Source organism: Watersipora subatra, chromosome 2 (assembly GCF_963576615.1).
Source record: "Watersipora subatra chromosome 2, tzWatSuba1.1, whole genome shotgun sequence".
NCBI classification, from domain to species: domain Eukaryota; kingdom Metazoa; phylum Bryozoa; class Gymnolaemata; order Cheilostomatida; family Watersiporidae; genus Watersipora; species Watersipora subatra.
The window spans coordinates 42,403,920-42,428,601 of NC_088709.1; the positions used below are offsets into that span (position 1 = coordinate 42,403,920).

The window sequence follows — 24,682 nt, forward strand, 5'->3', positions numbered from 1 at the left end:
GGCTGTAAGTAGCCAGCATCATCATCCTCTCTAACTCTCATTTTCTGCTCTGATAACTTTACATGAAAGAATGTCAAGCGTATAAACATCTTTGATGTCATGCTGTGGTGAGTAAAGCCAACATATCATAAATATTTTCTTAAATCTATGGCAATGCTAACGGGTTCTGCTCCATTTCCTAGCTCTAATGCTCAAATAAGTGATTATTAGTTACATTGCTTGGCTTACAACAGTGGAGAACAGAACAGCCATATCATCGCTGAATATATTAATTAGTTTACAACACGATAGGTAAATACGGGTAAACATCTTAGTCTAAGGAAATTTTATATCGTGTTTGTCCACAGGGTGTATGCAACAGTAGCTCGTATAATCTAGCAATAAAAGAAACCAGCTATAGCATAACTATTTCTTGCTACACATTTTTGTAGCTTTCAGTAAATTTAATGCTTAAATTTTTTCATTAATAATTTTCCAATGTTCAGTTTATTGTCAGTTCTGTTGTATTTTAATAATCTCATGATGCAATGTTGTGCACCTGTGTGAGTGACTTAATTATTAGTTTGAGTTGTCCTATTAAATTATCCTGTAGTTTGAGTTATACAGTAGTTTGAGTTATACAGTAGTTTGAGTTATACAGTAGTTTAAGTTATACAGTAGTTCGAGTTATACAGTAGTTTGAGTTATACAGTAGTTTGAGTTGTACAGTAATTTGAGTTATACAGTAGTTTGAGTTATACAATAGTTTGAGTTATACAGTAGTTCAAGATATACAGCAGTTTGAGTTGTACAATAGTTTGAGTTGTACAGTAGTTTAAGTTGTACAATAGTTTGAGTTGTACAGTAGTTTGAGTTATACAGTAGTTCGAGTTATACAGTAGTTTGAGTTGTACAGTAATTTGAGTTATACAGTAGTTTGAGTTATACAATAGTTTGAGTTATACAGTAGTTCAAGATATACAGCAGTTTGAGTTGTGTAATAGTCTGAGGTACATCTTGATTTGTGTTACTCAACTTTGAGGTTATATCACAACCTTAGAACAGAGTGGGTCTGCATTTAACTGTTTAATTATACTCTTTATTCATAGAGACTCACACATTTTCTCTACAGATAACACAGACCTGGAGATAATCGTCATGACTTTGTCATTGTTGTCACTTTGGTGCCTGATACTATACCCATGTCTTTGCACTTCTACAGAACAGAATCCGATTTATAGAAATAACCGATGCCCAGACAGCAACAGCACTGCAGGTATGATTTTCCTTTATCCTGGTTCTTGTACTTCCAGAGCAAAAGTTCTGTATTCACAAAGACTCTATTAATTTCAGATTTAATATTTCAAGTAAATTCAGTTTAAAAAATTTTTTGTACAATCATGAACTATGAATACAACAGGTTTATACTATCAAGCACATAAAATTTAGACAAATTCATTTACAAATGAACTTGTCTGAATTTTATTAGATTTTGTAGGAAATAATAATTATTTTTCTATTATTTGTGATTGTTTTAATGTTTGAGTTCATCTGACTGCCAGGATTTTAAGTGCAAGGTTAAAGTTAACAAAACTGAATCGGGGTCCAAAAACTCACAAGAAAAATATTTGTGAAATGACGTCACTAGTTAATATTGTTGCTCGGGTTGATCTTGGATATTGTATTTGAGTAGTAGGATTACGTGTCTTTATTCTGTCGGTGCTACTATAGATGTCATAATTACATTGGCCTGAGCGTTTTAACTGCAATCAAGTTTTTCTGATTTAATCTTAAAACAACCTGGTAGTCAGATCACCACAAACATCAAAAACATTTGCAAATGATTGAAAAATATTGATATTTTCTTATAAAATCTATTATAGTGTTGTGCAAGGATGGTTTGAGCTAAGATTAGAAATCAAAGTCTTTTAACAAGCAGTGGAGTCTTTCAACTAACATAGTAATAGAATTCTTCATATTTTTAAAAAAAGATTTCCCTCATAAGTAATAGATGAAAAACTATTAATTTATTTCTGTCCTTCCAGAATCTGTCAGGCTAACTCTGAATAATTATAACACATTATTTTCTCATAATTAACGACATGTAAAAAGCATCTGAACACAAAGTTACGAAAATAAGATAAATAAAATGATATTCATGAAATAAAAGTAGATCACGACGACTTTTGATACAAGTAGTTTGTGGTGCTTAATTGATGTACATGAGTAGAGGGAGAAAAGAGGCAAGGTATTGTTGATGATACATATAGACTCACAGTACATTAAAAATCAAAATTAACTTTAAAAAATCTTTGTTTTATACAATTTGTGTATTTTTTTTTAATTTTGTACTGTTTGCTGAGCACTGCTGTTGGTCTCAACAGTATCACTATTTAAAAGCAGCACCAGAAAGTTCTGGCAATTCGTACGCATCTCTTTATTAGAAATCAAATCTGTCATATATTACAAGTAGTGTAGAAGGTGACTATAGGTTTAAACTACGCAGATTAATGCTATTAAATGACTATAAAACGTTTATTTTACTGCCCATTACAGAGCAATAAATATGCTTTAAGCGTGCTTTTGAGGCAACCAATCATGCAGCTGTCAGTTCTTAGCATATTTGTTGATATTAAGCTAGACTACTTAAGCAATGGCAAGTGAGCAAACCTTAGGATATGGCGTGATGTATTTCACACTCACGGTATACATTTAGTGAACAAAAAGTAAATACTAATAATGATATTGATAATGATTGATAATAGACTATTACAAAATTATTTATCTATCTCCTAGCTTCTAGAGACAAATTGCCTGCTAGCTAGCTTTACCACTATGCTAGAGAAATGTATAGTGCTTGTAACGATAAATTTTAGGGAAAAATATTAGACAAGGAGCATGGTGTTGATACTAAAGTCACTAGCAAGACTGATCACACGCTCTCCTACTTTATCATGATGACTCATACGTACTCTTTACGTAGTAATAATATCCAGGCTGGTGACATATTGCTCACAAAATCTTGTGAGCAATATGGCAGTAATTCATGTCAGTAATATTATTATTATGATTACTATTAGTATTCTTGGGATTAATGTTATTATTATTATTATTACTATTACAAACTAGATGACGGAGGCTACACGATCGGGTTTTTTATATTCTCCCTACACTAACTTCTCTCATTCACTAAGCGAGTGCATCACCATTTCATCTCGCACACCTCACATCCTACACTTCTTGCTTTCAACTCCCTCATAATGTTAGTAACTTTGTAATTTATCATAGAAAGTGCCTGATCTTGATCAGCTGAGTATATTTTCTATTTCCTTCTTCAGGCATCCTGCTTTCAACAAATTCAAATGGTGGTATCTGTTTCTCCGACCTTCCTAAGATAATGAACATGACAAGACTTCCTCTTCCCTTCCTCAACCCTTTCTGTAGTACTTTCTCTCTTCTGCTTTCCTGGTGTCTTGTCTTTCACAAAGTTACCAAAAACTGAATTTCCGACTAAAGAGACTTCCCTAACATAGTCTGACCAGCTGTATTCTTCATTCCTCACACATTCGTCAATAGAAACCAATCCTCAACCACCTACATCTCTGCTGATGTACAGTCTGTCTACATCTGCTTTTAGGTAGATTGCATAGTTCATCATCATCAGTTTTCTTGTTTTTCCATCCAGCTCTTTCAACTCATCTACAATTAGACCTGCATAATGTTTTGGTCTGATCCAGTGGTTGCGGTTAGTTTCTATTAAATCGAGTTAAATATTTTATTTTCGGACATCGGACAAAACCAGAAACTTTGGCTAACCAGTGAGAGTTTGAAGTGCGGTTTTTTGGTGCGGTTTCCGTTTCCATATCATAAAAACTGCTCCTGCACGCTTAGACCGGATACGCAGAATCTTCCATGGAAATTGATACTATTTTCTCTTGAAGAGTTTTTTTAATCTTTGCTTTACATATATGTAGATATCACATCCATTCTTAAAAGCTGTTTATATTTCAATACAAAAATTCGAAATTAAGGTTTATGAAATGAGTATGTTCAGGTGATCTCGATGTCAGGTTAACCGCAAGCAATTGTGACATCGTTTGATACTGTGGTGAGTCATCATGTGTGTCAGTTATAAACGGTGTTCGATTGAAGTTGAGGTCTATAACTGAATTGGCATGGGGAAGCAAATTGTGCAGGTCTATATCTACAGTTCAATCAACTACTCTTGCTGTGTAATTCACTGCTGCGGCTGTCTATAAAGTTCATAGTTTAACTATATCCCGTCTACTCAGTTTTGACTCAAGCAATTTTATTATTCTTCCTAACCTATACCTTCATATCTTCCGTCTTAATCTCATCTGTCTCTAGTACTACTAGGTACTTATAGGAACTGTCTCCTAAGTCTGGCAACACCTGTTTTTCCACCATACTGACACCTTCATGTCTTTCATCTTGATCTCACTTGTCTCTAGTACTACTAGGTACTTATAGGAACTGTCTTCTTAGTCTGGCAACATATGTCCTTCTGCCATATTGACACCTGTATCCTCTATTTTCTTTCCTCTTGTTATTACCAAAGTAATACTTCAGTAGTACTTCTAGCTTCCACTTTAGCTACTTGAGTAGCTTCCCTCACTAAAAATTATTATTTTTAATATTATAAACATAAAAGGTTACTTTTAATTATTCTTTCTTATTATTACTACAGTAAGCATAATGTTTTTAATAGGTTTTTTATAATTTTTTCATGATTACTATCTAACATATATCTAGCAGATATAAAAGGTAACAAAGCCAGATGTAACCAGAGACATATCACAAACACACCGGTCACTAGATTCATGTCAATAACAGTTTTGTGTAGAATAAATATTATGAAGAGGGTACTAGTTCAGTTATTTTAATTCCAATATACCAAGTAACAAATGGCACGGTTCGTACATAGTAAAACAGCTCAGTGTTAATTTTTCAGAGTTACAGTGGCAGCCTCAAGTGAACCAGACTATGATAATGACGGTTGTACATGCCTACACCTACAGACAGATTCTGCTGTCTTGCTGTCCAACAACATATTCTTATGTTAGATGGTGAGCTGATAGAAGTAGTTAAGTCCAAAGATGACTCTAAATAAAACACAACTCTTTACTTCCTGCTGTTCGAGAAGTACACATCTGTTGTATTTTCTTTTGTTTATTACAATGCCAATGTGCTAGGATGTTGGAAATATAAGCAAATTAGTTTTAACTTTTTTCACCTGTAGTGTAAGAACTGGCTTGTATTTTCTTTAAAAATATTCAAAATCGCCTTGTTTGGTTGTTGACTATTATGATGAACATCAAGCAGCAGATACACAGTTGTCATGGAAACCAGAATTATTTAATGTGTAGGAGGTTAGCGGTAGTTCTGCTAAATGGATCAACTGTGTTTATCTTATACATTCTTAGAACTGATATATTTTTGGATATCAAGAATAGCTAATCTTGACGATATTTATTATTATTATGATTATATATTATTATAGTTAACTTACAAGGTTGAGAGCTAGTCTATGAAATACTGCAAAGTTATCTCCTTACCAACCATTCTAATTATGGATAGATAACTCCAGATATATCTGTAATAATCAGTCCTCTCAACCCTTTCAGGTATAAAGATGGTGAAGCTTTGGAAGATAGAAGTGGGCGATTTTATGGATATAACAATGATACAACACGAGAATTCCTTCACTATTACTCTTTAGATGAAAATGACTGCAGGCAAGACTCATCCACTCCATTTTACAAGTGCATTTTTACCTGCGCTGCTTATTCAACAGATGAACAAGAGAACATATCCCACAATATAACAGTATTTCTGTTTCAAACACGTAAGCCGTGTTAAAGATCAGTTATGGAATATCCGTTGTAGGTAGCTAATTTATTAAGTTGAGCAGGTTTAACATTACACTTCAAGGTCTAGTGGAAAGTACAGCTGTTAATGATATCCTTAACCCATCAGAGACTCCTTCATTTTTACCAATTTCATTCTTAAAACATATCAGCCTAATAGGAAACATAATGATTGACCAGTTATATTATCTCTTCAGTGAACAGACATAACTTAAAGAGGCACATTTAAAATAAGTTTGTTTATAAACCAACAACTACAAAAACAATTACTATCTTACGTTGATAAGTTATGACGTCACACAGCCTTTAAGATTTGTCACATTCTACCCTCTTGATAAACAAGAGAAAGAAGTGCATAGAGTACTTTTTTCAAAGAAGTACTACTATCTATATATATCTGTATATCACAAGCAAACAAAGTATTTCAGAAAAATAAATGTTGTTGATGTTAGAATAGATCTGACCTTTATCCTTAACTAAACCAGTATAGGAAAGTAAATACTAGTAGTCTGAATGTATGTTTAGTTGAACTTGATGCTATTAAAACCTTTAACACTCTACTAGCTGAAATTAATATTAGTACATTGGTAATAATATTGTATTGTTAAATAATAAACAAAAAATTATATTTATATTCTAAAAGTGTTATTAATTCCGTATATTTTCTACTACCCAGCAAAGTAAACATTTATTTACTCTGTAGTCTATTGTTTAACATTATGTTTTGAATTTATAGCTGTTCCTGTATCTCAATATCCAGCTCTTGTTAAACTTGAGGCACCTGAGTGTGTGAATGAAGGTGATGATTTACACATACATTGTCAAGTAACTTATGATGAAAGAGAACCACAACAGCACCGACAGGTACAAATCCTGATAGGAAATAACACAGAGCTAAAGGAGAAACCAGGAGAAATAAGTCACTCCTACAATGATATATAGTATGTTGACTACGGTTAGCATTCAGTAATATAAAAACAGTTTTTCTTCTTCTTTTGGATTTTTTCCTTAGAAGTATTTCTACTATACTCCACTTATTCTCTTGCCTAATCTTACTAATAGTATGCTAACTTGTTGTTAGTTTAATCTGACCCTCACTCTTGTGAATCCAACCTCAGTAGAGTTTACCGAGTTGAATTTTACTGAGATAACTAAGTGAAACCAAATGATAAAAGTAACCAAATTTGGCATTTCAAAAAGTCATACAAGTAGAGTAGAACCCCGGCACAGTGATAGATATGTTATTGTTGATGTACATTGGTGTTTCAGTATCTCTCTATTTTACCATGTACTACTCTTTAGGTTACATAGAATCTTACTATAATATCAACAGTAAGAAACAAAGCCCCACGTTTAAAGTAAGTTTACTGGTATCATAGAATCACAAGGCATTTATGAAATATATTAAAGTTGATGTTCTAATTTGCTTACACGCATGATGATTTCTGGAGTTGTCCACATAGTGCATTGTATTGTATTGTATTGTATGAGTCACACATAGACCTACCCAGACCCTGTATAAGTCATGTACATTGTTTATTAAAATTTTGTTTAAAGATAAATCGCGAGTTGATAGTTTGTATCACACTATATCGCTATATGTTGGAGTCATCCTCTCAATGATTATTAATTGACTATGTGCACCGTAACTGACGGCATCGCCAAGGCAGCACGAATGCGTCGGGAAAAATTGCACTTATCAATTTTTTCCGATAGCACTCTGAGCACCTATGACAGCCTAAGTAATGTGCACCACTTCGACAATGATGATTGCTTGATTTATATTTTATTTTATGACTATCGCTGAGACTAGTATTTCAGAGTTTGAGTACCCACATTGTATAATGAATACTCCATACCACAGACTATTTGCTGACGTAAACTTTGATAGGTTTGTGACGGTGTGAACATTGTTATTACAGACACTTACCAAAGTATAGTGTGGTTAATACCACCATACGGCGATATAGTTTGAACCAGCCTTATGAGTCATAATTAATTTGTTTATACAAATTCTTAGAGGCTGATCAAAACAAAGCAGACAACTTCAAATAAGAACAGCCTTGTAATTTTGAACACTCTTATACTGTAATATAGAGTGTACCTCCTGTTGTATACTATAATGTCCAGTCTACCTCCTGTTGTATACTATACAGTGTACTTCCTGTTGTATACTATAATATACATTGTACCTCATGTTGTATACTATAATATACAGTGTACCTCCTGTTGTATACTATAATATACACTGTACCTTCTGTTGTATACTATAATATACAGTCTACCTCCTGTTGTATACTATAATATACATTGTACCTCCTGTTGTATACTATAATATACAGTCTACCTTCTGTTGTATACTATAGTTTACAGTCTACCTCCTGTCGTATACTATAATATACACCGTACCTTCTGTTTATCAATTATAACAATTCTACATCCTGCTTGCGGTCAGCTTGATTGCTCAATGAACATCCTATTTTACAGTGGACACGATGTCAGCTTTAATGTGACAATATGGAACATCAGCAAGGAATACCTAAATCAATCATACTTATGCCAAGCTCGAGTAACTTCTCAGTATATTGACACTATCTACATCAGTGTATGTTTACCAGGTGAGCAAGGAAATCTTCTAATCATACTCTAAAATTGTCTGTTAATTTTACTGAGTAACTATAAAAGTGTGAAGAGTTTTGGATATTTTCATCTTAAGCTCAATTCATACAGTTTATTAACAGCTCAATGCTGGCAGTCGGACACAGATTTTGTCTCTGTGATGAATGAAATCATCCAAAGAATGAAAATGTACTTATGAATATCTCATGTATTTGGTTATATCCATTGACTAAATATTTCAAAAGGTAACCTGTATTTTCAAAAGTTGACCTACCTTTTGAAAAGCATTGGGCAAGTACATTGGGCAAGCATATTCAGCTTAGTTGGACAGTCACTGTGATTGATGCCTGAAGGAATGTGTCAGCATTAATGAATGTGGACACTTACAAAGTGGGCAAGAGCATGACTTTATCTCTACAAGTCTATTTGTTCATGCTTGAGACCAAAATAAGGAGGTGAAATTAGCAGCATCTCTTGTTTTACTCGTACACTTATGTATATAAACAAGATGTAGGAGATAACTAAGGGTACTGTCTGACCTACTCATTCTTCTTTACTTACACTGGCAGATTTGACTAGTTGCTCTCGGCTCTATAGCGTCCACGGTTGCATTATTCCTGTTATACCATTGTCCATCTGTGATTTTTCTTGCCAAAAAGATGGCTTGGAGAGAATCTGTACCTACTAATGTGGAAGCAGATCTGTTATGTCCATGTACGCGGCTATAGCCGCTGCATGAAGCACTGCTTAATAGTAGGGGAGGTGCAAGAATAGGAAAGGTTTAAAAGTTGTGATACCAGTCTGCAAACACAATAGATAGCAGGAAAAGGAAAGACATCATCAAAACAGAAAGAAAAGAAACCATTTTACTTCCATGTCAGAAGGACTACAGTTGCAGTGCAATGAGTATTGCAGTGCACTGCTAAGAGACTAATGCTAAGAAACACCAGCTTCTTTAAGGACCATGAGCTAACATTTCTGAGTATCACGCCCTTTCCTATTTTAGAAAATTATATTGGCGAACAATTCACTATCATGGTGATGGTATGAGGCAACGAATAGTAGGTTTCTATTTCTACTGTTTGAAAGAGTTTAAATTCTAAAGAAAACTACTGCAAGATTGGTACATAGACTGAGCTTAGCTGTACATGTTTAGTATATGTAGATGTCTGTGTACTTTTATTGTTATTTACTTTAGCTTTTGTTTCTAATAACTTTATTGTATTGCTGGCACTTAATGTTATTTGTGGACACAGCAAGGTTTACTGTAGGACTACTGCGTAGTTTATTTGATTATACTCTGCGGATGGCCACTGCATGGCTCATCATGTATTTCCCATGATTGCCCAATTGATCCGTAATCCCACGAGCAAACGAGCGGAGCGATGTGTGCGAGTTTTTATGATAAATGCATGTGCACACAACTTGCGAAAATTATTCATCAACAATGAGACGAACCCTTGGCTAGAAATTTCATCAAGAAATTTAAGCATCAGAATGTAAAGTCGTTGAAGTATAATAACGATACAAAACACATTTAAACCTATTTAAATATGTTACCAAGTCTTTGTAAACCGTCGGTATTATCTTTAAACTTACTCATCTGGTCGGATTATACACAAATAAACAGATTTATTTGAACGGAAATTGCCACAAAAAGCTTGAAAAGCTCGGTTTAATAAAAGTTAAGACCGAAAATTGAAACGCCAATAAAGCCATGCGACCGATTGTAGAACTATTTAGTAGTGCGTATTTCACGAGAAAACCGTGTTCATTTCACCAGTCTATGGTGCTGTTTACTTGTAATCGAGTTTATTCGAAGGTTTTTGTAATAAACGTAGACCGTTTGAGGTGTAGACCGATTTACAGGTACGAAATTGTGGTACACCGTTTATCAGCCTATGTTTTTTGTCCAATCACCGAAGGTTTCATTATTTAAAACGTTAGCCGAAATTCTTTACAACTTACGTACCAGCTAGGGCCGAACTACAACGCCCGTTTATGACGATAACATTTTTTTTATTTTGCTGCAGTTTTCTACGCGTGAATGCTCCTACTGGCTTTCTGTTAAAGATCGCTTATCAAAACCATTCTACATTCAACGCAACCAACTTTCAAACTGTGTATAGTACACAGTTTACATACATTACAGTAAATTAGGCATACAGCTTTATAACACTTTTATAACAGCTTTTATTTTGCTGCAGTTTGCAGAAATCTTCGAGACGCGTGAACGCTCATAGGTTTTCTATTATTGCTGTATTACTATATTAACAATATTGGTTATTTTAATAATATCAGTGCATTTTACTTATAATATTGGCCAACATTGCATTTCTCCTATTGCAAGGGAGAGATATAAACGTGTAATATTTTCCTTTCATTGTTGTTGTTTGTCATGACCAAACACTTTTTAAATAAGTTTTCCAAAAAACATATATAAATACCACAACTTCTCGATATTGCTACCTATGACGTTTTGAAATGTAAACAAAATTGTGTATTGGTTTTCTATTATTACTATATTAATAAAATTGATTATTCTAAGAATATCAGTGCATTTTACTTCTAATATTGGCCAATATTGCATTTCTCCTATTGCAGGGGGAAAATATAAACATCTTTTCCATTCATTATTGCTGTTTGTTGTATATAATAACACCCACACCCAGTACATTACAGCTACCATTGCAGTTATCCTATTGCACTGCAGAGCCATTTGATTGCTAATATTGCATTTCTCAACCATCAGTACCCTTTATTTTTTTGCCAATATCTCTGGCCATCTCTTTGGTCGTGGGCTGTATGACAGTGGAATTTCTAGTGTGTATGTCCATTCTGGAATTTTCTAGAAGTCTTATTGATGTTTATATGCAGGTAGACTTTTCCAGTACAAATCAATTCTATCTCCGAAGTTAGTCAATCAAGTTACTTAATATACTGATACACTGTATGTAAATAAATATACTTATATTCGAACGACAAATCGACCATGTTCATTAACGATGTTCGTCTTATTGATCTGGTGACAAAGACTGGAGAGTTAATAGACAATATGACTTCCGATCCTGAAAACAGCAGGCAACTTGTTTGGCAGACTAACACTGACGATTGTAAACAGTGGTAGCCGCTATGCCTTTCATCTCCGAGTGGCTAAAGCAACCCTAACCCACAAGTGTCAGGGCTGCCTAGAATTCTAAACGAAGCATGTACTTTGTTTATTTTTCTGCTATTGTAGAACATTGCTTTATTGTCACATTAATATATCTAAATTTTGTATTTATCACATGGTTAATGTTGACAATTTGAAAATATATATCTTTAAAAAATATTCAAAAATCTCTGTGTGTTTATGGTTGGTACTACCATCACTTACATCACTGTGGCATAAAGTCTCTCCGTTTCTTTCTTGGTATAAATGTGTTGTCCTTTTTCTTTTTCTTTTGGCTTACGATTGACTGCTACATCAGCATTGGTTATTCACACGTAGAACTGAATGATATATCGCTAATTACTAACAACAACTAGTGGTAGAAACCAACTCTATTACAATTTTGTTACCTTTGAGTAATAAATATTGTCTATATTAGCAACAGAAGATTACAGTCTATGTAAGTAGTAATAGCAGCGTATGAAACCTGATCAAATGATTCTTTGTAGAAATAACCGTGACAACTGAAGGAAGAAAATTAGAAGACAAACTGTCACTAAAGGCAGGCATCACCCTTGCAGTGATCATTGTTCTGGTCACCATCGTGATAGCCCTGGTGGTCAGGTTCAACTCTTATGCTAACCTGTGGTACAAAGTCTATATAATGCAGAGACTAAAGGCTGCCTCAGGTAAGCTTTTTCAAAATCTTATGACAATTTTATGCATATGATACATGATTATGACGTATTGTTAGTTGCAGTCCTCCAGCAGGACCACATCTGGACATTGTAGTTTGATTAAGGAATGCTTTAGATCAGTTTGCAGTATTCTTCAACATCATAAAGAAGAACTTGGAGTACGAAGGTGTGATAACTCCTTTTTAGGGCTAAACATAGGTTAATCCTGTAACGATGAGGCAAAGAAGCATAATAATGTTGTATACATATCCAATAAAAAATTCGGAGTTGTCGTTCTACTCTAGAATGGTTTCATAGGATCTTTAATAGCTCTAGTTTGTCTCAGTTTTATGATGAACGTATTTAGCTAGAATAACATAATCTATGAAAGTTAATGAATCATATGAGTTGTTATTATGATTTTATGTATTTTACATAGATGTAACCATCTTAACCTTGTTATTACTGCTCTGAACACTGATAGTTATTAAAACAACATCATCTTTGTGGAAAGAGTTCTTAAAATTGAGATTTCCTGGTTTAAGAGGTAGTAATAAAAACCGAGAATTATTTTGACAATTAACAACATTGCAAGTTCGCGAAGTTGCCTTTTCTCGTATTGCAACATGGCAGCTTGCAAGCATGCAATTCCTTTAAAAAGGTATAAATCGTAAACTGAGCTTATGTCAACTGGTCAAACATTTGTATTTTAGATGAGCTGTCTACTCCATGATAATAGGCATTTTTGCAACCTGTTCACTCATAGTATACATGTATTTAGGTCATATTTAGGCGTTTTTCTAGTGAAATAGTAACAACTACACCATAAACAACCATAGTTTATTAACTACAAAGTGCAAGATTATAACTGATTATTTTATAATTTCAATTTATACTCTAATTTAAATCTTTACTTTATTATAATTTTAATTCTTACCATTTAATGAAATTTTATAATTATCCTTGTCCTATATGTTATTGTAAAGAACTGACAGGAAAACAGTCTGTATATTATGTCTGTATTAATATTTTTGCTTAGTTTTTGAGTTCCTTGATGACTGCTCCTATAGAGATGAAGCAAAGTTTATTATCAATAACTATATCAATGAGCCTTCATTTAGTAATTTCAATCATCTTCCAGAACTGACATCATTAATTAAAATCTGTGCTAATATATTACATTGTAGATGACTATAAATATGATGCCTACATCATCTACAGGAGTGTTACTCATCCATCTGTCTCAACTGCTATAAGACTTCTAGAAGACCAGTTTAACCTCTCACTCTGTATAGCTGATAGATATTTCACTCCAGGAGCTTGTAAGCGTACCACATATATCCTTTGTAGATTCATGGAAATGTAAAATCTATAATAGTCAATAAATGCTAGTAATTTTGGTTCTTTTTCATTGTCTTTATTTTTTGTCCCCAAATTGTTTACTTTTTTCTCATTGCTAACATTTTGTATAACTCTATTCTCCTCATCATTTGCCCTTTTGAATTTATATTTTTACTATTTTTTGCTGTTTTATTTCTCTCCTTTAATTCTTTCTTGTTTATTTTATTGGGACTCGTCTTATCTTGATGGTTTGCTAATGCTCTTTACTTTTTTGTGGTCCGTTGCTTGAATGGTGAGGCAGAAGCTACAGAAGCTACAGCAAAGCTACAAAATATCTTCAAATTTTGTTTTCATGTTTTTTCCAGCTCTTCATCTCTCTTTGTATATCGCTGCACTTCACCATATTTCATTTCGCCTTACCATGTCTATCCATTTCTTTCTCTTTGTGTTTCACCATGTTCCATGGTGTACTGCACCTCAACATATGTTTCTGTGTATCTCCTTGTCTCTTACAAGCCCTTTTTGTTTATCTGTATTTACTGTGTATCTTCTTGCTTCTTTGTATCTCTCTGTATCTCTATGTTTCTTTGGGTCTTTCTGAATTTCACAGGTTTTTCCCATCTTCCTTTCCCTCTCTCCCTCTCTCCCTCTCTCCCCTCTCCTTCCTCCCCCTCTCTCCCCCTCTCTCCCTCCCTCTTTCTCCCTCCCCTTCTCTCTCTCCCCTTCTCTCCTTCCCCCTCCCTTTCCCCTTTCTCCCGCCTTTCCCCCCTCTCTCCCTCCCCTCTCCCCCTTTCTCCCCCCTTTCTTCCCCCCTCTTCCCCTCTCTTTCCCTCTCTCCTCCTTTCTCCTCCTCTATCTCTCTTTCTCTCTTCCTTGCTCCCCCTCTCTCCTCTTCTCTCCCACTTTCTCCCTCCCTCCCCCTCTCTGCCCCTCTTTCTCCCTCTCTTCCCCTCTCTCCCCATATCTCCCCCTCTCCCCTCTCTCCCCTCTCTCCCCCTTTCTCCCTCCCTCCCCCCTCTCTGCCCCTCTTTCCCTCTCTCTCTCTCTCCCCCTCTTTCTCTTTCCCCCTTTCCTTCTCTCTCTCCCTCTCTCTGTTTCACTGGGTCTTGCTTTGTCTTTTTGTCTCTCTGTATTTCTTGCTTTGGCTCCTTGTCTCTTTCTCTCTATATATTTCCTTTTGTTTCACCTTGTCTCTCTCTGTATTTCACTCTGTCTCACCATGTCTCTTTGTGTCTTTCTATTTTTGAGTCTATATTTGGCAACTTCGAGTTACGCTACTTTTAATCATAACGAAGCAAGACTCTTTCCGTATTGCAGCAACTCCGAAGTCAATATCATTCAACCTAAAAGCATCGGATAAAGTAATAGCCTTCTTATCCAATGACATGTTTGAAGAAGAGCAAAAGGCCTGTGATTGGTCAGATGTGTCTCTCAGCCTATCTCTGGCGCTAAACAAGCGTACAATTATATTCCTTTTAGAAGATATTGATATGGACCGATTGAATAACAGGAAGAATATTAAAGCTGCTCTCAAGGTTCTCTACTTTATAACTGATCTATAGACATCGATAACAATTGTGTTCTATTATTACTCTGGAGTGCTTGTCTATGCATAAACTATAGACTCTATGAATCAACTGCATGGTTCCTGTCTAACAAAAATGCTTCTACATATTCTGTATTAGATCTACATGTACATGTAAACTCTCACTTGTGTTCTATAAAGTTCCTCTCTATGCTTATACAAGCTTCATTGCTATTATTTACAACTACATTAGATACATGTATTTCCTATTGTTCCCATCTATGTCTATGAGTACTCTGTTATTTCTTTCTATATATTTTTGTTTATTCTATTTATATTATGTACATCTATGCACATTCTATTATTGCCCTCTATATCTATATTTGTTATATTATTTATCTCTTGGTCTAGACATGTTTTGATGTATAGTCTGCGGCAAACTATAAAATAAATTGGATATCTGAGTGATTCACAATGACTTGACCAAAAATGACTTCATGGAAAAGACAACTTCTATTTTCAAAACTTCATATTGTTGCAGATACTGCCCTGTGTTGAGAAGACAAATGGGAATAAAGAAGCTTTGTTTAAGTCCTTCTCAAAATATTTCAAAGCACACCAAGATAGCAAGTTAGTGTGATGATAATAGCCGGATGAGATCGTACATACCAGAATCCGAGATGTTCTTCTACGGACACCGTATGCTACAACTAAACTGTATTTAAAACTGTTATTAAAGTATACCAGTAAATCTGTGTAACTCTGGCTTAGAAATGTTATTTTGCTTTTAGTAGGTAACTGTTTAGCTTTATTAACTTGGTAAATATTTGAACAGTTGTGTTTGGAGTGAATAAATCTATGTGATATATGATTAGCTACAACATACTAACCTGTGTGAGCGTTGATAGGGTACACATACCAACCTTTATGAGATACATGTATGATTGGCTACACATACCAACCTATATGAGATATGATAGGCTACACATACCAGCCTATATGAGCTATGATAGGCTACACATACCAACTTGTGTGAGCTATGATAGGCTACACATACCAACCTATATGAGATATGATTGGCTACACATACCAGCCTATATGGGATATGGTTGGCTACACATACCAACCTATATGGGATATGATTGGCTACACATACCAACTTATGTGGGATATGATTGGCTACGCATACCAACTTGTGTGAGCTTTGATAGGCTACACATGCCAACCTATATGAGATATGATTGGCTACACATACCAACCTATATGAGATATGATTGGCTACACATACCAGCCTATTTGGGATACGATAGGCTACACATACCAGTCTAAATGGAATATGATTGGCTACACATACCAACTTATATGAGATATGATTGGCTGTATCGTTTTACTGATGATTGAATGCTCAACGGCTCTGCATATAAGCTTGAAGATAGCTAATTTTTGAACACATGCAAAGTTAATACTAAATACCAATTCTGAATGTTTTATATTTTTATATGTAAGTTTATCTTTAGTATGCTCCTATGCCTGCTTGACACTTTTTTTGAAAACAATATACATGTATATCATGTTATATTGTATTATACCATAGTATAAGTATTAACAGTATTCCAAATGTTTATATTTTCCCACGCAAGTTTGTCTTTAATACATTTCATGTTTTAATAATCCTACTGAGTGGTATAGCATTTAATCTTTGTGGTTATCTCCCTTTGGTTAAAAGTCAAATCACTTTAACGAATCAAATGGTTAGCTCTAATGTGTGTATATTTCTCTTAGAATGTGCTGTCTTTGTAAAATTCATTTTGCTTTGGTCTTCTCTGAATACTTCTATGTTTGTCTTTAAACAATCTTGTGTACATTTATATAACTCACTTAAATAAATTATGGTTTGGAAGCGTACAATTCCAACAAAGGGACTTTTAAGTTTGACAAAGGGTTCACTTCAGTTACCTTAAATGCTATTGGCTCTTACAGCTATCAGTGTCATAGCATCAGGTTCAATAACCCCCTGGTACGGGCAGTAACCTGATGATAGTCTGACATGTGTGAACACTGGTGTAGCTGACAGACACCTGCAGTGTGAATGAGAGTGTTTGTTGTGGAACTTTCCAAACCATTGAATCAGTGCAGAATTTGATCAAACCGCATCTGTATGAGTGAAATTACACTGTATTTGATAATCTTAAATGAACATTATGTAATTTAGACTTTTAAAATTGAGTTCATTCAGAACCAGATTTTAACAATATGGATTTTCGTATATTCTCAAAGTTTTAGTAATCTACATACCTAATGATATTCACTAATAAGGAACTTTTTAACAATTTACATGTTTCTACATGTATATCCGTACAGATGTAATCCGACAGCTGCACTGTGTCAAAGCATTTCCTGCTGAGTGTTCTACCCTCGGCTAGAGCAACTCAGTTACCTCAAATTATCTTTTAGGTAACCATGTTGACACAGTGCTTAACTCAGTTACACTGTGTACCTATTCAACATGGCTAAAGGTTAAAGGTCATGCCCTCAGGTCCTATCTTATGTATGCTACAGATTATATTGGGAGTAATATTGTACAGATAAGCAAAGAAGAGTTGTTTAGTATTAATGCAGATATTCTCTATTTATGAGTCATTTTTCATCATGAAAAGTTACCAAACAAAATAACATACGTAGACAACAATCAACATCTTTATCACAAGTTTTGGTAATGATAATGCTCTGACGTAAGAAATAACAAAGTTAGAAACGCTGATACAGTCATATACCTCGACATATGAGAAAATCAAGATAAGAGCATAATTTTAGGCATGCTTCTTTCTTGAAATACAAAAAATCTTTGAGATACTAGCCAGTTCTCGAAAGCCACTATAATGCTAGGATGAAATGCCGCTTTTGAGTACAGAATCACTAAGTCTTTTGAGTACAGAATCACTAAGTCTTTGTCCTTAAATCAGTTTAAAAAAGTTTTTAAAAAGTTGGCTAAAAGTTATATTAAACGCAAGGCAGCAAGACCAAATCGGAAACGGATAATGAAAAATTAAAACGAAGAAAATGAAGTAAGTTCAGTAGCAGATTAACACTTAGCTTTAAGTATGTTTTTAGTAAACTAAAATTTATTAAAGCTAAAATATTAAAATTTGTTCATCAAAATATGGAAGAAAACGATAAAAGGATATCTAAAAGAATTAAGGGATTGAGATAGTAAAAAGTATTTGTCCACAATTTGAGTACTCGGATGTCTCTGTGAAGCAAGAGGAGAAAACTACAATCTGTCCCACTCAAAGCTTGGTTGAGATGCTGCCCTGTGCAATGCTTTTAGCTTTTGCATGCAATACTGCTGACAATATGTGAAGGAGATATTATTTTTAAACATAATCTTCTAGATGGTTTATTTGGCAACCTAATTGGCCCATCTTGGTTTTTTGGACTCTGAAAATTTATAAAAGCTATTCAGCCAGTTACACTTATAAACAGTAATAAGTTTAGAAAAGTTGCGAACAAGGTTACTTAATTGTATATTTAGATACAATATAACTCATTACAATGTTGAAATGTGAAGCTTCAATCTGGCATATTATATGCATGTATGTAAAAAGTAATAAATTTGATAAAAAGTACCAAAACACCTTTATCATCTTGGATGATTTGCTGCAACAAATTATACGTCATTTTATGCTTGCTCTCATGGCTTATATTAGTAAGAGCAGCAGATCAGATACCTTACTCAACCTATCTATTGAAAATGTGCCAGGTTAATGGCAAGTAGCAGGCAACTACATTACCTGTCACTGTCTATAATTTGATTTTTAACACTTGTGCAATGCCGGGCATTAAGCTAGTAACACTATATAAAGATAGTTAGATATAAACACTACACAGAATCAATTACCACTATTAATATAGAAGTGAATAAGTCATAATGCTACTTTATCTTTCTGTAACCTGTAAGGTAATCTGCATCATCCTCACCAGTCATACAGTTAGTAGCTTTACCTTAGCTTAGCTTCTCTACCATCACAGTTATCAATTGGGTTATTATCTTCACCAGGTTCATCCCTACTCTATCATGAGTTTCACCTGCAATAGACAATCTAACTGACACATAGCTACCAGCTAAAAATATTTACCTAGTAAATACATATCACCACAAAAAGCAATATGAAATTTGGTTATCAAAGGAACCTAAGGATATTCAAATATACTTATTTTATGTACTAATTACCTGCTGGGTGCCAGAATTGATTTCAGAGATTTTAGTTGGCAGTTAAGGTGGCCAATAATCAACAGATTGTACATGTTATAATTTTATTAAAAACTTTTGTAGCAGGATTGAGTCTCAAAATGTCCAAAGTTTAATCTGTAAACTTCTAACTTTGTGTATCACTACAAAAAGGTGGTTTTAAGATAGACTGTCTAGTTTACTAGTTAAATAGAAAAAATAATTTACTTCTTTTCATGCTGGACTCGTTTCAATGATAAAAAGTAAAGCCGTAACATCACATTCAGTAGAAAAAAACTAAAAATATTTCACTTCATATCACTCTGAAATTGTTTCAATGGCAAGCACAAGACAACAGCCGTAACATCACTCCCAATTTAGTCCAATATTGGCAGAAACAACTGCAATAATAATAAGGGTCACAACAAGAATGGTACTGCAGTGAGAAATGTTTATGAAAGCCCGTGAATTTATAACATGCTGTTTATTGGGGTAATAACATAATTTGACAGTCAACTTGTTTAGCTCTTTGTCATTCATCTTCAGCATCTAATAAAATGTACCAGTATTTATACATTAGCCTTTAATGATTTATTTTTTGTTATGAGTCACTTTTGTGGTTGACAGTTTTAATAGATCATGATGTTAATTACCAAAATTATGCCATATAACAACGAAATATTTAATATCAATAGTCAGACATGTCTCCGAGTTATATATGCCAGTAATCAGCATACATGTATAAGTACATTAACTAATTAGCCTAGTGTGAACATACCTCCCATTGTGGCATAAGTGAGACAACATGAAACTCCCTAGCCTAACCCGATTATACCTGTAATGTTGCTGCTATGATATGTCTCCAAATAGAAATTGGAAAGATGTTTTCATCAGAAAAATTTTATTTGAGAAAAATTATCATATATCTTTGCATATCAAGCAATCTCGCGTGTAGGCCAACCCTAGAAAAGCACTAAAGCAGTGAATTTATAAAAAATGTGTATATAAGTTGACCCTAAATAATAGCACGCCAGATACACCTACTACAGCACAAATTGCAGAAGATATTTAATAAAAATGACAACCATCGTTGTTATGTTTTGTTTTTATAAATAATGGTAAACTTTTTCAACTGTGCTAGCAGTACTTTAACAGTCTGTGATTGGTTATTCATGCATATGAACACTTGGATGTTTACACTTGTTCCATATTTGCAGCGCTGCTAGCAGTACTGTTAGTGCAAATAAACTGTGTGTAAAGCAATATGGAATAAACATGAACACGCAGGTGTTCATATGGATGACTAACCAATCACAGACTATTATTGCTGTCATAGCATACACTCATCAACCAACCATAGACTAGTATTGCTGTCATAGCATACACTCATCAACCAACCATAGACTAGTCTTGCTGTCATAGCATACACTCATCAACCAATCACAGACTGTTATTGCTGTCATAGCATACACTCATCAACCAATCACAGACTGTTATTGATCTCATAGCATACACTTAACAACCAATCACAGACTGTTATTGATCTCATATCATACACTCATCAACCAATCAGAGACTGCTATTGTTCTCATAGCATACACTCATCAACCGATCACAGACTGTTATTGCTCTCATACCATACACCCATCAATCAATGACAGACTGTTATTGCTGTCATTGCATAAACTTATCAACCAATCACAGACTGTTAATGCTCTCATAGCATACACCCATCAACCAATCACAGACTGTTATTGTTGTCATAGCATGCACTTATCAACCAATTACAGACTGTTATTGCTCTCATAAAATACACCCATCAACCAATTACAGACTGTTATAATTCTCATAACATGCACACATCAATCAATGACAGACTGTTATTGCTGTCATAGCATACACTCATCAACCAATCACAAACTGTTATTGTTCTCATAGCACATACTCATCAATCAATCACAGACTGTCATTGTTCTCATAGCATACACTTATCAACCAATCACACTGTTATTTTTCTCATAGCATACACTCATCAACCAATCACAGACTGTTAATGTTCTCATAGCATATACTCATCAACCAATGACAGACTGTTATTGTTCTCATAGCATACACTCATCAACCAATCACAGACTGTTATTGTTCTCATAGCATACACCCATCAACCAATCACAGACTGTTATTGTTCTCATAGCATACACTCATCAACCAATCACAGACTGTTATTGTTCTCATAGCATACACTCATCAACCAATCACAGACTGTTATTGTTCTCATAGCATACACTCATCAATCAAGCGCTGCTTCACATGCACCACATATCATGACAGAATAAAGACCAAAATGCGCCAGTTTGATTGTATCTTTATCAAGGAAACTTCACATGCGGTTGTTCTTCAAGCGCATGCCCTCATTCCAGTACAAAGTAAACTGTAACAGGCTACCAACCACAACCTTAGTTCTCGACATTAAGCTAGCATAATGCCAGTTTGTTTGATCGGAGTAAGATCGACCCCTTAATTTGATTACTTCCTTGTTTCAAACTCAGCTTATATGCAAGGATATAATGCAAGGACACACCTCTGAATGTGGCACAAATGAGATAACATGAAAGTCTCCAACCTAAACCTGTCCATACCTGTCAAGTTTTTTCTGAGTAATGTGCCAATCTTTGTGTGTATTCACTCTGGCATTTGTAGATTTGGACAATGTGTATTCACCTCTTTCAATATATCTCTTCCAGTAATGGCTCTCTCAGCCATTGACCTATATTAATGGATAAATGCATGAACTAAAAATATATATACTCTAATCCATGAAGAGCAAGATTCCATTACTGCACCAGAAAATAAACCTTGTGATAATTTTGTTAGAAGTTTATCTACAACAAGCTATGAAGAAGCTTTACTCACCATTGCTTGCTGCCACTTTGCAAAGCGCACCACACACCTAAGCTGCGTAGATCTGGGTACTAAATTTAAGAGCTATCTATTTAATTTCACTTCAATAAACCAAATTCTTTGACCAGGTTATTGGTTTAAAAGTCCTAAAGTATTTGGTTGAATTCATGAAATATACAATAATATTTTATCAAAACTTACAGAACAGTCAAAGCTGTGCATGCACACCGAAATTGTTGACGAAACGCTTTTCATTGGCTGAACAAATTATTAACGAGCACTATTTTAGCAGCTGTCACGGTTTGTTTATTTTTAGACACATATAATGAAACACAAGATATAACAATATGTGACATATAACAATACAACATATAACGATACGCACAGAAATGCCAACCTAATTCAACATAGTGAATACGATGCAGTTAATTAGGTCGCGCTTCATTTTCTTATTGCTATTTTTCGGTACATTATGTTATTGGGTTGAGAAACGAAAATTACTTTTAATTAAATACATAGTGTTAAGCCAAAAAGACGATCAACTGCTTAAAATTTGTAAGGATTGCACATAAAAAATTAAGACAAGAAAATCGTAAATAATTGTAAAACAGCCCTCATATGGTCAAACCATTAACTTTTGCAAGGTAGGCTAGACTTTACTTAAGGAATGTACAGTGTACGCTTCAAAGCAAGGCATATGACAGAGTATTGTTAGATATAGTTATTTTTGGGCTTGGTCATGTTTTGGTTTTACCTCCATGTAGTCGATTTTAGCAAACATTTCAGCTGTTTCAGCAATAGCACATTTTAGTTTATAAAGGGGATTTCTCCAAAAAGTTTTCATATGTGTTGTACATCTTTACAATGTTGCAAATGTACTGTGGTTGCGCCAAAGTTGATTTAATGTTTTATTTGGTAATGAGTTTTCGTGAAAATGTGCTGTGCATGTATGAATCGTGTAACAAAAGCTCCTACTACATCTAGCACTACAGAATACGCAGTATCAACACTGCGCACAGTACTTACTTTTGTGCAGTAGGCAATATTTGCATTGCATCAATACTGATTACTGTGCATTAGAAAATAGTGATAGTAAATGTATATATAGCTTATGACAAAGTAGTAAAACTATACAATGCAATTATACTGTGTGAATGTGACATGCTTACTACTGCAACTGCATTTCTAATGCAATCACATAGATGTCCACAAAAAAATTAATGTGACTGTACTACAATTTTCATCTGGGCATCAGTGAGTACTCATCAATGTGCAGTTATGTTTTTGTAATAGTGACAATCTTTTTCTGTAACGATGTCCATGTGCGTCTTTTGGCCATATCGTTACCTTAAATGTTTCTGAACTTTTAACGACCCTGAGTTTGTAAGGATGTTCAATTGTATCCTCTAGCCACATCAAGGGTTAAAAAGCTTCTGAAATTTTGCAAAATAGATTGAAAAATACATTTTAAAAATGAAATAAATGGAAACCATAGATATATAAACCTAAATTGACCAATAGAGAAAAAGCCGGTCAGACTTAAATAGCTTGACGTAATGTCATTGTATTGTACCTCATGTTTGACTGCACTGTTGTTAACAATGGAGCTAATGAGGAGAAGGTGACAAAATCACATTTATGTTCACATAAAAACTTTCCTGGATGCATAATCCAGTAAACTAAAGAAGTTATGTGATGATATCTGATAACCACCATAGATTAAAACTATAAAAGCTATGAATTGTTGCGCACAAATCATGAACCATCAGGGCTTTATTTGCCACCCTCTCCCATCCCCATTCTCTCTTTTCCCCTTCTCCAAAGAAGAAGTGAGAAGGAGAAAAGAGAGAAGGGGGAAAGGAGAGGGGGGGGGGCAAATAGACCACCCACCCGAAGAGCCAGACCCTGGAAATGTAAAAGACTAATATCATGTTGAACTAAATATGACTAAATATGATGAGCCTGTGAAGTTTTGATCTGATCAGGGAAATGGAATCAATGGCTTTCTTAGCTAGAGCTGGAACGAGACCAAGGAATGCAGGCTCGAACCAGACTCAGGGTCAGCAATGAGGGCCAAGATCACGTCGGACTGGATCAGCACGCACAATTTTTTATTAATTTAAAGTTAAAAGATAGTTCTATGACAGCCTAATGTTGTGACATCAATAAACTAAGATAAAAGAAACTATTATTACACCAATCATTGTCTTTTGTGGCTTGGTTTATAGATGCAATCTACAATTTATGGCTAGACATTGGGGGATCAAAGGTATTCAATGGGTGATAGATTAATGGCATGATTTGGCTAGTGTTTTTATTACAGATTTTATTTTCAACTGTTATTATAATCAACAAGAGATTAGTTAAGAAATA

The 24,682-nt window shown here is 34.4% G+C and overlaps 1 protein-coding gene across 1 annotated transcript; it reads left to right on the plus strand.

The window, feature by feature from the left end:
- The first annotated feature begins 227 nt into the window (after window positions 1–227).
- LOC137387704 (interleukin-18 receptor 1-like) lies at window positions 228–15,852 on the plus strand. Its single transcript, XM_068074196.1, has 10 exons — window positions 228–291; window positions 1,112–1,255; window positions 4,952–5,066; window positions 5,625–5,845; window positions 6,604–6,808; window positions 8,355–8,485; window positions 12,147–12,326; window positions 13,502–13,636; window positions 14,973–15,190; window positions 15,722–15,852. The coding sequence occupies exons 2-10, from the start codon at window positions 1,138–1,140 to the stop codon at window positions 15,818–15,820; spliced, it is 1,422 nt and encodes a 473-aa protein (XP_067930297.1). The 5' UTR covers window positions 228–291; window positions 1,112–1,137; the 3' UTR covers window positions 15,821–15,852.
- Window positions 15,853–24,682: the final 8,830 nt, after the last annotated feature.

What these genes read in the sequence shown, in the direction of transcription:
- LOC137387704 (XM_068074196.1), top strand. Translation starts at nt 1,138, where the DNA reads ATGACTTTGTCATTGTTGTCACTTTGGTGCCTGATACTATACCCATGT. An exon ending in AGACAGCAACAGCACTGCAG is followed by an intron (nt 1,256 to 4,951) that starts GTATGATTTTCC and finishes TTAATTTTTCAG; the next exon opens with AGTTACAGTGGCAGCCTCAA. An exon ending in AGTATTTCTGTTTCAAACAC is followed by an intron (nt 5,846 to 6,603) that starts GTAAGCCGTGTT and finishes TTGAATTTATAG; the next exon opens with CTGTTCCTGTATCTCAATAT.